The sequence below is a fragment of the Bos grunniens genome, chromosome 17 (genome assembly GCF_055505025.1).
Source record: "Bos grunniens cultivar Pamir isolate PY7600 chromosome 17, Bosgru_T2T1.0, whole genome shotgun sequence".
NCBI lineage: Eukaryota > Metazoa > Chordata > Mammalia > Artiodactyla > Bovidae > Bos > Bos grunniens.
The window spans coordinates 9,826,737-9,840,422 of record NC_141181.1 but is presented as its reverse complement, the minus strand read 5'-3'; the positions used below and the strand labels follow the sequence as shown (position 1 = coordinate 9,840,422).

The window sequence follows — 13,686 nt, the reverse complement described above, 5'->3', positions numbered from 1 at the left end:
GTCTACAAGTTTCTATGTGCAAAATCAAGAAAGCTGCAAAATTTTCATTTGACAAGATGACATTTATATCAAAGGAAAAAAAAAAGGATATCCACTTCTTTCTGGCACCTTGATTTTAATATCATAGCAAATAATCCTTTCAAAAATACATTCCCAAGCTTTTACTTATATTAAAAACAAAGTTTCAAAAGGGGCACACCCTGTAGTTGAAAGGCAGAACTCCCCACCCTTCACTTCCCTCCACCTCCTTTCAATTCAGCTGCAGCCACACAAATTCCAACACAAGGGAAGGCAACTCAGTAACGTCAGAAATACAGCAGGGCCCTTGAAAATGAGAATCGAAAACCAAAAACACCCCAGGACAACAACAACTAAAGCCAAGATGCCAAGGAAGCAGGGAAGCAGCGATGCAGGATCCATTTTTAAAGTGGCATGATGTTCAGCAGTGGTCTGCCTTCAACTCAGCTCACCCCGCTCCACACTTTCCATGTGTCATCAGAGGACACTGTTCTTTTCAAAGTTAAGAGCAATGAAAGGATTCTACTTGTTTCATCAGAAATCTACCCGACATGAGGAGGAGGAAGGCAAGAGAGAAGAGAAAAAAAAAAAAAAAGGATTGTTTGGGCATTTCCACCGCACCCCCCACCCCCCGCCCCCCCGGCCCCAGACCAGACCACAACAAGTATTTTTCTATCTCCCGATAGATGAAACTCTTCAGTAAAGAAGGGGAAAGTAAATAAGAGGAAGAACTGTAATTCTTGAGCTGGTGCCAGTTTACAGTATTTAAAAAAAAGCATCTGCGCCACAGCTTGGCAGCCGGCCATATTTACAGTAAGCTATCTAGTGTTTTGCCCAAAGGGAAGAACAAAGGACTCAGTGTAGTGCTGCTGGGCTTGTGTGCTTCAAATACTGTGGAGGGAAGGAATGCCTCCCCACACGCAACAGACCCTCTCCTCTTTACAGCTCTCTCTCCTCAATGACTCTCAAATTATAGTCACAAGAGCCTCCAAAAGGGCAAGAGAAAGCTTCCTGGGCTAAGAGTTTTTGCTGAAACTTTAAAGAACCAATTATTTTATTTGCTGAGATAGATTATCTATTAAATAAATAGGTTGAACTTTCAAATTTCCAAAGCTTACAAGCACATGATGTTTAACAAGATAGGCGGGTTCTTGTCTTTTGAGAACAGTTAAACATGAAACTTAGCTATGATTTTCTTGGTGAGATTGAGTATCTATATTTTCCATTATATTATGACACATATTTAGCTGATAAAATGAACAGAATGTCACCAGGAAAATTACATCTATTTTAATAGAGGGCATTCCCACTTTGTTTCCAGAAGTAAAAATTTAAAGTGACAGTTTTATGACCAGCATAAAAATCAACAAAAACTCTTCTCCCCCGAGTGACACTTCTTTTGAAACTATGCCCAAATACAACATAAATAAATGAAGATGAAGCCAGTTTCTATTTCTTTATGTCTATGGTTACATATTTGCTTGAGCCAAAAAAAAAAATTTATTTTAAATATCAATGTGGTGGGACTACATGCCTGATTTAACTTTTAGTTTCCTTATTGACATTCTAAGTGGAGAAGGAAGACAAGAGAAAGTTGAATAAGTGTAATAGACAGACTATTAGGTAATGCAAACTGCTGAGGAGAAAACACAAAGAAGGAATGGGAGCCATGAGTCGGTGGAGCAGGAAGAAGGGGGGTGCAATTTTAGGGACGGCGTCTGGGAAGGTATGTCTGGAGTTGTAAGAGGCAATCAACCCTCTGGGTATCACCAGCACACAATGAGGTTTCTGAAAGAATCAGCAAGTCTTCTAGAAGACTGTGAAGCTAGCTCTTCCCAAAAGGAGGAGGGAGAACAGTAGAGAACCTCTTCTTTAAACAGTGCTGATCCCAAAATGAGACAAAGGAGCTCGTGCAAGGACCAAAGGAATTTAGAGGGAAACAAAGCAGATGAAAAAGGGAGAGGAAAAGCCATGGACAGCTGCGAATGATGTGGAGAGAAGAGGTTTTGAGGCAGTGGCCTAAATATTAATGATAATAATCAGTAGCATAGCTGAACATTAGACATTTGGAAAGAGAGTCTGTATAAACTCTTGCAGCCTGGAAGAGGCTTCTCAGGAGAGTCTGAGTAGCTACGAAGAGGAATCACCGGGATACTTCTACAGCAGGGTAGTTTACTGAGATTTTATTTTTGTTCTGTTTCCAGTGTTTTGTTTTGTTTCCTTCCTTGTGGGGACAGATGGGGGAAGGAAATTTTCTGGGACACAGGCTGTTGGGCTTCCCAGTACCCAGGAAAATAGCAGGCCCCAAGAGATAAATGGGTGTGTGCTGCGTTGCAGACTATGCTGACCTGGCACGGAAATCCTCATGTCACCTTGAAGGGGTGATGTGGATCTGGACAAGACACACCAGATACATGAGGGGAAAGCATAGACTGACAGCTGGAGGACCTCCCCATATGTCCTAAGCGGTAAAACCTCTGGGTCTTTCACATCAGCCATGGAGGAAGTTAAAGGAATAATAATGAGTATGAACGAGGAGGATCCAATTTCCTTCCAACCTGGTTGTTTAGGAGCTCTTGGGAAAGAGAAATGTAACTTTATGGCAACAATAAGAAAACATTCATACCCATCACAGTAGCAAAAATTTTAAACTCATTAATAACAGTGTGGGCAAGAATGTGAAACCGGAAGGACCCTCATAGACAGCTGGTAGGGCTATAAATTGTAAAAGACCCTGGCAACAACTAGAATATAACGAAGACAGGCACAGTCCATGCCGTGTCAATTTCCTTTACAGGAATAGATCCAGAAAAATGGTTGTCTCTCTGTACACAGAAACGCATAAAAGAATTCATTGCATCATGGTTTAAAGAAAAATTACAAGGCATTTTCATCAAAAGGAAACGAAACAAATTATGTTTATATAATAGGATACGAAAGAGCAATGAAAACGAATTCATGGGATCAATCTGCACCAGCAAAACCTGAAAAAAAAAAAAAAAGAAGAAAAGAAAAGATGAACAAACAATGCAAGTTACAAAAAAAAAAAAAACCTGAAAAATAAATATGGGCTTCCCTGGTGGTCCAGAGATTAAGAATCCACACTTCCATGGTTTTATCCCTGGTAGTGGATCTACGATCCTGTATGACCTGAGGTGCAGCCAAAAAAATAATAACAATACACAGTATAATACAAAGAGTAAAAGCTGGAAAACGACACTAGTGGGAGAGTGAGCATCTAATGAAAAAGGACTGGGAATTAAATCTTACCCCATAAGTTAATTATATGTCTAAATTTAACTGTAGAAAATCTAGATTTGTCTTTTGGAATATGCATATTATTTTTTTTATATAATTTCTATTTAGAAATTCGATGTAAATCAAGTTTTCTTTATGCCAGTCTCAGACAGGGGTGGCCAAGAATTCATCAGGGAATCCAGGCAAGTTTATGGGGTCTCTCCACCTCTGCATGAGGAAGGGAAGGTGTCAATCCTGGTAGTGCAAACGGGCAGAGCAAATCCTCCTGCGTAAAAGCAACGTGCGCGGGAAGCTCACCCTCCCACTGGAGGCAGGCTGTCTCTACTCTGCAAAACAAGGTCCTGTACCAGTGAAGTACCAGCAGAATGCCTAGGTGCAATCTGTAAAAAGATCTAAGAAACCGTCCCTTTGGAACAACTATCTGGGCTTCTATTCAGAAACAAGAGTTGACAAGAGATGACAGGCCAATTCTGAAATAAAAGAAAAACAGGATTGTACAGCGTTCTCCCATATTATCTACTAGACAAGCAACTTCAATTTTCTCTGGATGCCAATGATAAAGAGAAAGATGAGATGCCATGAAGGGTTCAAAGAATAATCGGAAAAACCTATTTCAAAAGCTTGAGGATATTCAGAAGCAAGATAACATTAAGCTGGGCCTCCGTACTTAAGTCTTCCTCACAGATGCACACTTATTAAGCCCATATTTCAGGATGAATACACTTTAATACCAACTAATCCTCTCCTTTCACCTAATTTAGAAAACAAAAATTAAAGATTATATGCAAAAGTTCATAAAAATAGATTTAGATGATTTTTATATTATTCGAAACGACACATGGGAAATTTAGATATCTTTTTAAAACACAGTGATTTAGGGTAAATATAGGACCAGTGCTACTCGGTACACACATAAACTTTTTCCTTTGTTTTTATTGAGATATCATTCATATGCCATACAGCTTGTGTTTTTATAGTATGCAATTCAGTGATTTTGAGTATATTCATGAAGTGATACAATCACTGCCTCTAATTAATTCCAAAATATTTTTAACACCCTCCAAAATACTCTACACATTAGCAGTCCCTCCCACACTCCCTTCCCCACCCTTCCACTCCCTCTCTGCCATCCATCTGTAGGCCCTGCCAACCACTAACCTATGTTCTATGTCAGTGGAACTGACTACTCAGAACACTTCAAATAAACGGAATCGTACAATATGCAGCCTTTGTGCCTGGCTTCTTTCATTTGGCATAAAGACTTCAAATCTCACACATGTTGTAGCAGTATTAGTACTTCCACTCCTTTTTACGACTCTGTAATATTCCACGGTATCACTGTACAACACGTGTTTATTCATTTCTCAGCCAATGGACTTCTTGGTTATTATGAAATAACACTATGAGGAAAACTCATCTGTAAGTTTTTGTGTTAACATAAATATTTTCAGTTTTCTTGGAATTTCTGGGTCATATGATAATTCTTCGTTTAACCTTTTGAGGACTGCCAGATTTTTTTCAAGAGTTTCACTATTTTCCATTCCTATCAGCAAAGCATGAGAGTTCCCGTTTACCACATCCTCAGCAACACTTGTTATCCTCTGTTTAACTGTAGCTGTCTTAGTGGCCATGAACTGGTAATTACTAATAATATTGAGCATCTTTCAGCACAAAGATTTTTAGAAGAATAATATAGCTTATATTGATTTAACAAGTGCTGTTAACAATAATAAATTAGTTAACTCATATATAACAGTTTCCTTTCATAATTCAGTTCAGTTGCTCAGTCGTATCCGACTCTTTGCGACCCCATGAACCTCAGCACGCCAGGCCTCCCTGTCCATCACCAATTCCCAGAGCCTACCCAAACTCATGTCCATCGAGTTGGTGATGCCATGCAACCATCTCATCCTCTTTCATCCCCTTCTCCTTCTGCCCTCAATCCCTCCCAGCATCAGGGTCTTTTCCAATGAGTCAGCTCTTCATATCAGATGGCCAAAGTACTGAAGTTTCAGCTTCAACATCAGTCCTTCCAATGAACACCCAGAACTGATCTACTTTAGGATGGACTGGTTGGATCTCTTTGCAGTCCAAGGGACTCTCAAGAACCTCCCCCACACCACAGTCCAAAAGCATCAGTTCTTCGGTGCTCAGCTTTCTTCACAGTCCAACTCTCACTTCCATACATGACTACTGGAAAAACCATAGCCTTGACTAGATGGACCTTTGTTGACAAAGTAATGTCTCTGCTTTTTAATATATTATCTAGGTTGATCATAACTTTCCTTCCAAAAAGTAAGCGTCTTTTAATTTCATGGCTGCAGTCACCATCTGCAGTGATTTTGGAGCCCAAAAAAATAAAGTCAGCCACTGTTTCCACTGTTTCCTTTCATAATTAGACTTAACTAATATTTACATAGTCAATGAGTATTTTTTCTGAGTAAGGGAACTGTTAGAAGATCAAAAAGTAAATCTTTAAAAAGTATATATACTGATATAAGACTTTAAACATTTATATACTTATGAAATGTATACATGTATACACTATAACATGCATACACTTTGTTATTCTTTAGCAAAAACGGTTGATCAAAGGGAACACTAGTGTAAGAATAAAATTTGGAAAAACCAGTTTAATATGTTGTATCGCAAAGCAGAAAATGGTTGTAAGTAGCTAGCCTCGTTGCTCAAATGCCATTTATTATTTCTCTAGAAAAATTATGATTCTAAACAATCATGAAAAGTTTCATTACTTGGCAACAGTTTTAAAATTGCTTTGAAATCACTTCTGTGACCTATGTGCTAGACCAAAATAAAACATTAATGTAAACTATATGCAGAAACACCCAGTATGAATTTTAAGTACTAGAAGGCATACTTCCCCATATGACACCATACATTACTGGCCACACTCATGACATTTAAGACCTCTGTACAATAAAAGCTAGGATGGAGACTGATGTTTAAAACATTGAAACTAAAATCAAAATGTTGTGATTTTTCAAAATCTAAAAGGAGAAGTTGAAAGCTCAAAGTACCGCTGACAGTCACAAGTAACTCATTCAAGCTATGATATTCAACTCATTCAGGGAATGCTCACTTGATCATTCAGCAAATGCTGCCATAGCTTTTCCCAGTGGAAGTACCACACCCATTCAGTGAATGTTGTTAGTATTCCGTGTGTATGTTTCAGGTGTTCAGGTCTAACCACTAAATCCCCCTAATATACCTTGTGTTTCTAGCCTTAATATATCGGTTCATGTAAGTTTCCCTGTCTGGAATTTTCTTTTCTCCAGTCTTCTTTTTCTACACCATTGCCATCTAACTGCATCCAATACAAACTCCATAAAGTTTACATAAAGCTGTTGGTGTAACTATTTCCTCCACTGAACAGTTAGCTATACCAAATACCAGTTGGGGCAATTACATTCACAGGTAGGTAAGAGGAGCTGGGTTTTGAAGAACCAAGGATGACGCCTACAGTTCTCATTTGTTCGACTATGTAGGACACACCCCTTTTCCCATAAACATTTATGAAGCTGGAAGCAGGACAAAGAACAGCCTCCAAATTAGAGGGCACAAGGGTAGCTGCACAAAGGACCTGGAAAAGGTCCTTTCCCAGGACCTCTGAATGAATTCGCTATTATGTATTCATTCATTTATTCAACATTTTTTTCACCTCTTCCTAAGTGGACCCTAAGGATAAAAATGGGGCTTCCCTGATGGTCAGCGATTAAAGAATCCACCTACAATGCAGGAGACACAGGAGATGTGGGTTCCATCCCTGGGCTGGGAAAATTCCCTGGAGGAGGAAATGGCAACCCATTCCAGTATTCTTGCCTGGAAAATCCCATGGACAAGAGGAGCCTGGTGGGGTACAAGTCCATGGGGTTGCAAAGAATCAGACATAACTGAGTGACTTGCATGCATGCAAGGATAATGATAGCAAGATGGAACATATATTTAATCAATATTTAATATTAGCCAAAAACTTACCATATAACAGTTGCTCCACATCTCCACTGTTACAGTTGCACCTTGGAGATACTGCGGGTTCAGTTCAGATAACCCAATAAGTGAGTCATACGAATTTCTGGGTGTCCCAGGGCACATAAAAGTTATGTTTACACTATAGTTTTTAAGTGTGCAATAGCATTTTGTCTAAAAATATGTACATTTCTTAATTTTTAAATATTTTACTACTAAAAAATGCTAACCAACATCTGAGCTATCAGAGAGCCAGAATCTTTTTGTTAGTGGCAGATTTTGCCTCAATGTCTATGGCTGCTGATTGACCGGTGTTGCGGCTGCTCAAGGTTGGGGTGGCTGTGACAATTTCTTAAAATAATATCACAATTAAGTCTGCTGCCTCAAATTGACTTTTCCTTTCATGAACAATTTCTTGGTAGCACGCAATGTAGTTTGATAGCATTTATTCACAGTAGAACTTCTTTCAAAATTGGAATCAAGCCAACATAGTACGTCTGCTATATTTCAGTTAAGAAATGAAATCAATCCTTTCAAACCCTACCACTGTTTTATCAACTAAGTTTGTGTAATATTCTAAATTCAGTGTTCTCATTTCAACAATCATCACAGCATCTTCACCAAGAATAGACTTTCATCTCAAGAAACCATTTTCTTTTCTCATGAATGAGGCAATTCCTCATCCATTAAAGTTTTATCATGAGAATTCAGTCAACTCTTCAGGCTCTACTTCTATTTCTCCTGCTATTTCTACAACATCGGCAGTTTCTTCCTTCACCAAAGTCTTGAACCTCTCAAAGTCATCCATGAGGATTCAGAATGAACTTTTTCCCAACTCCTGTTAATGTTGATATTCTGAACTCTTCACACAAATCACAAACATTCTTAATGGCATCTAGAATGGTGAATTGTTTCCAGAAGGTTTTCAAAACTGACTTTGCCCAGATCCATGAAGGAATCATTATCTATGGCAACAAAACTGCTCCTTGATCCATGGGCTGCAGAACAAAAATGTGTTTAGTTCAGTCACTCAGTCGTGTCAGACTCTTTGCTACCCTATGGACTGCAGCTCACCAGACCTCCCCGTCCATCACCGACTCCTGGAGCTTACTCAAACTCATGTCCATTGAGTCGCTGATGCCATCCTACCATCTCATCCTCCGTCGTCCCCTTCTCCTCCTTCCTTCAATCTTTCCCAGCATCAGGGTCTTTTCAAATGAGTCAGTTCTTCAAATTAGGTGGCCAAAGTATTGGAGTTTCAGTTTCAGCATCAGTCCTTCCACTGGATATTCAGGACTGATTTCCTTTAGGATGGATCTCCCTGCGGTCCAAGGGACTCTCAAGAGTCTTCTCCAACACCACACATCAAAAGCATCAATTCTTCGGCGCTCAGCTTTCTTCACAGTCCAACTCTCACATCCATACATGACTACTGGAAAAACCAAAGCTTTGACTAGACAGATCTTTGTTGGCAAAGTAATGTCTCTGCTTTTGAATATGCTATGTAGGTTGGTCATAACTTTTCTTCCAAGGAGAAGGCGTGTTTTAATTTCATGGCTGCAATCACTATCTGCAGTGATTTTGGAGCCCAAAAAGATAAAGTCTCTTACTGTTTTCACTGTTTCTCCATCTATTTGCCATGAAGTGATGGGATGAGATGACATGATCTCAGTTTTCTGAATGTTGAGCTTTAAGCCAACTTTTTCACTCTCCTCTTTCACTTTCGTCAACAGGCTCTTTAGTTCTTTGCTTTCTGCTCTAAGGGTGGTGTCATCTGCATATCTGAGGTTACTGACATTTCTCCCAGCAATCTAGATTCCAGTTTGTGCTTCATCCAGCCCGGTGTTTCTCATGATTTATTCTGCATATAAGTTAAATAAGCAGGGTGACAATATACAGCCTTGACGGACTCCTTTCCCAAATTGGAACCAAGTCTGTTGTTCCATGTCCAGTTATAACTGTTGCTTCCTGACCTGCATACAGATTCTTCAGGAGGCAGGTCAGGTGGTCTGGTATTCCTATCTCTTTCAGAATTTTCCACAGTTTGTTGTGGTCCACACAGTCAAAGGCTTTGGCATAGTCAATAAAGCAGAAGTAGATGTTTTCTGGAACTCTCTTGCTTTTTCAATGATCCAACGGATGTTGGCAATTTGATCTCTGGTTCCTCTGCCTTTTCTAAATGTGTTAGCAGATGTGAAAACATTAATCTTTCCCTACATCTCACCTTCATCAGAGTTCTTGGGTGACCAGGTACATTGTCAGTGAGCAGTTATATTGTGAAAGAAATCTTTTTCTCCCAGCATTAGGTCTCAAGAGTGGGATTAAAATACTCAGTAAACCATGCTGCAAACAGATGTGCCCTCATTCAGACTTTGTTGTTCTATTTATAGAGCAAAAGCAGAGTAGATTTAGCATAATTCGTAAGGGCTATAGGATTTTTAGAATGGTCGGTGAACACTGGTTTCAACTAAAGTCACCAGCTGCATTAGCTCCTAACAAGAGTCAATATACACTTAGGCTTTAAAGCCAGGCACTGACTTCTCCTCTCTAGCTATGAAAGTTCTAGATGGCATCTTCTCCCAAAAGAAGGCTGTTTCATCTCCCCAAAATCTGATGCCTAGTGTAACTACTTTCATTACTTATCTTGCTTAGATCTTCCAGATAACTTGCTGCAGCTTCTACATCAGCACCTGTTGCTTCCCCTTGCACTTTTATATTAGAGAAGTGCCTTCCTTCTTTCCTGAAACTTCACCAACCAACTCTGCTGGGCTTCAAACTTTTCCTCTGCACTTCCTCACCTCTCTCAGCTTTCAGAAAATGGAAGAGAAGGCCTTTGATCTGAACTAGGCTTTGGTTTCAGGGAATATTGTGGCTCGTCTGCTCTTCCAGCCAAACCATTAGAACTTTCTACATATCAGCCATAGGGCTGTTTCACTTACTGCATGTGTTCACTGGAGGAGCATCTTTAAATTCCTTCAAGAACTTTGCATTCACCACTTGGCTGTTGGGCACAAGAGGCCTAACTTTTGGCTTGCCTTGGCTTTTAACATGCCTTCTTCACTAAGTTTCTTTATTTGCAGCTTTTGATTTAAAGCGAGAGATGTGACTCTTCCTTTCACTTGAACAATGACAGGCCGCTGCACAATTATTAACTGGCCTGATTTCAATACTATTGTATCTCGGGAAACAGGCCTGAGGATTTGAGAGATAGGGAAGTGGCTGGTCTGTGGAGCAGTCAGAACACATACAACATTAAGTTCACCATCTCATGTATGTGTGGTAGTAACCCTTAGTTACTAGTGATAACTAAGATCGTTGACCACAGATCACCGTAACAAATACAATGATGAAAAAGTCTGAAATGTGAGAATTACTAAAATGTGACCCAGAGACAATGAAGTGAGGAAACGCTGTCGGAAAAATGGTGCTGAAAGACTTCCACAATGCAAGGGTGTCACAAACCTTTAATTTGTAAAAAACACAATAAAAGTGAGCAATAAAAAGAGGTACACCTATATTTTTAACCTTCACAAAAGACCCTACTGTTTTATCCACTGCAGAGAAAAAACAGCCTTAGAAGTGAAATTGTCCAAACTCATAAAACTAACCAGTACTCAAGCCAAGATCAAAAGACAAATCTGGGGAAAAAACAATCTGTCCAACTCCAAAGTTACTCAATCTCAGTCTGAAGCAACTCAATTAGTGAGGAATGTATTAAAGTATAACATACATGTTATATAGATGCAATCATATGTATTTTATAGCACATAAATTAGTGTCCGTAATTAACATATTATACAACAAATATGCTAGTCTGGTTTTAATATTATAAATTATAACCTAATTTCTTTTATAAAATACTTTATAAAAATTATCCATCTTTTGAAAAATTATAAAAATATGCTATGAATGGCAGTAATTAGTAAAATTTTTAAAACATCATTTATTTATAGGTTACTAACTTCTTACTGCAAATCAAGAGATCTGTTTTGGAAAAAACAGTCCAATATTAAAATTGAAAGTCACTCCAATATTAAAATAAGGAGACAGTTAGGATCTCGTAACTAAAGTAGGACTACACATAAAGCTGTGAAACAGTATGACCTCTTCTCTCCCAACGAAAAAGACCTGCTCCCAATCCACATCCTTAAAAAAAAAAGTAAATGGTAAAGTCTCCATTTCCCCAGAGGCAATATTTTCAAATCTAGCTTGTCACCACAAGATAAAGACAATTTACCCAAAGTGTAAATAAGAAGGTCTATAAATGAGATAATAAGCAAACAGAATATTCTCAAAATTAATCTGTGCCAAGAGTTAAAATATTCACAACTTGATTACTTTAATGCATGATAACATGGAGAACAGCATGAACTATCACGCTGCATATTTCAGAATACTGTATAAAAAGTGGCTACATTAATATGAACTAAAGTAGCCCTTTTCAACGATTTTCTTAGCATTCTCCTTTCTGAGCTGAGCAAACCAAGCCTTAGGCGATCGGGGTGGAGATAAATCTGTATTAAGAGGTACTTTACCTTCATGTAAATCAAGACAGTGTAGCTATAATTTTGTTATGCTCCAGCATACAGCAGCAGAGAAATCTAGTAGATCTTTGTTTCTTTTAGGATGATTTCATGCTTGAGTCTTTGGTTAACAATTATGGGTTTTCTATATTTTGTGTGTGTCTGAAATTAAACATGACAGCTCTGCCGCAATTTTTTGAAGTTTTATAAATGTTAAACAACAGCTGTTTGACTAAGGATTTGCCATACCAAAATGTAAACGAACATCACCAGCTCAAAGGGTCTAAGTTTACGACTTTAACGCCATAATCCAAGGACACAGTTCGACTTCACAGGGTCTATAAATAAGCACCTTTTAAAGCTGAATGACAGCAATAAGGAACTACACACTTAGTAAAATGATAGGGTTTTTTTTTTTTTTTTTGTCTTTTAAGAACCACAATTCACTGGCAATTTCTGGGAAGGAAACAAAATAAATTTTATGTAGACTACAATTGGCATCTACTGTTCAACATATTCAAAATAGAATTCAGATGATCACACATGATAAATAATACATGTTTTCTATTACCCAAAATATTAACAATATAAAAACAAACTTTTTTACCTGTAATAATTGAAGCTAAATTTTTTCACAGTATCATGAGAAATTTAGTTCAAATTTATTTTTTCCTAAATGTTACTGACAAAAAGACATAACATATGACCCCATCAATTGAGCTTTTTTATTCAAATACCTTACATAAAACCTATTAATATTCTGTCCTCCAACCCCACGTGGTTTGAACTTACTCCTCAAGCCTATACAACTCAGTACACATTCTAAACAAATAAGAAACTATCTGCTAAAGGTAATTCCCCAAACTGCATACAACAGGTTCATCTTATTCTATTTGGTAAAAACTACAGATTTTTGCTATGCGTAAATCAATTCTACAGTCAACTATTACCTGTTCCTCCTAAGATGTCATATAAATGGCTTCATAAGATGTCATATAAATGGAGAACTGTGAATTAATTTAATAATAAAACATTTAATCACACTGAATCGCTTCTTTACAAAGACATTTCTGAAAATACTGGCAACTAGGCATATTGGTAAGCTCTTTGCAATCATAGGTCCTATAGCAACTGCAAAGGCAGGCCCAATAGTGAGCAGCAGTCATCAGGGCAAAAGTCTGTACAACTCTATTCCTGGAAGAATGATCTCCCAGGACAACAGGATGCTGAGGGTAGAAAGGAGATCCTAGATCTTCCTGTGACTGTTTTATCAAAATGGAGGGTCATGCCTCCGGTTGTTCCCAGGTCCATCAGGGTAGCCAGCAGGCCTCTAAGCACCGATATGACTTGGCTGCCGTGGAGGAACGAAGATCCTCCTCTAGTTCAGCAATGCAGATGGCCAAGGACAGGGGCCCAAGAAAGAAGCTACCACGGAAATGAAAGAACAAATCCTGAGGAAAACAGACTTATCACATCAGCGTTATATAATAGGAAGAATCCCGATGCATCATGCGGCTTGTGCTAAAACGCTTAGTGATCTCATTCTTACCATAACAAATTATCTGCCAGCAAAGACCTTCAAGGTCAAACCCTGGCAACAATTAAAAAATAATGAAAAGCATTCATCCCAAGGCAGAGTTAGAATGTTTTAGTTTGAAGCAATGTGCTGTATATTTTATTAGCTATAACTTGTTTAATTATTCATCGCAACTCTGCTTACATTCCATATAGAAACCTCAGGTTGCTCAGATTTCTATCTGAAATCCTGTTTTTTCCCCCCTTATTCAAAGGCAAATGCCTTAAGAGACCAAAATTTCTATGATTTTCAACAGAACACAAAGATCTACTTGTTCAGAATAAGATACTAAATTAAAGCCTGAAATAAACACATGGAAAAAGA

The 13,686-nt window shown here is 38.4% G+C and overlaps 1 protein-coding gene across 40 annotated transcripts in view; it reads right to left on the bottom strand.

The window, feature by feature from the left end:
• The window catches only part of NR3C2 (nuclear receptor subfamily 3 group C member 2), a 457,363-nt gene that overhangs the window by 368,339 nt on the left and 75,338 nt on the right, over window positions 1-13,686 (bottom strand). For 2 of the 40 annotated variants that reach the window (XR_015144126.1, XM_086346434.1), the window contains one exon: window positions 7,657-13,211. The exons of 37 other annotated variants lie outside the window; for them this stretch is intronic. Coding sequence is in view for 2 of the 3 variants with exons in the window: in XM_086346434.1 (XP_086202560.1) it covers window positions 13,097-13,211 (115 nt within the window). In the remaining variant the exon portion in view is untranslated. Of the gene's footprint in view, window positions 1-1,076; window positions 3,003-7,656; window positions 13,212-13,686 lie in introns of those variants that run through there. One more of the 40 variants, XM_086346444.1, reaches the window with a different exon arrangement.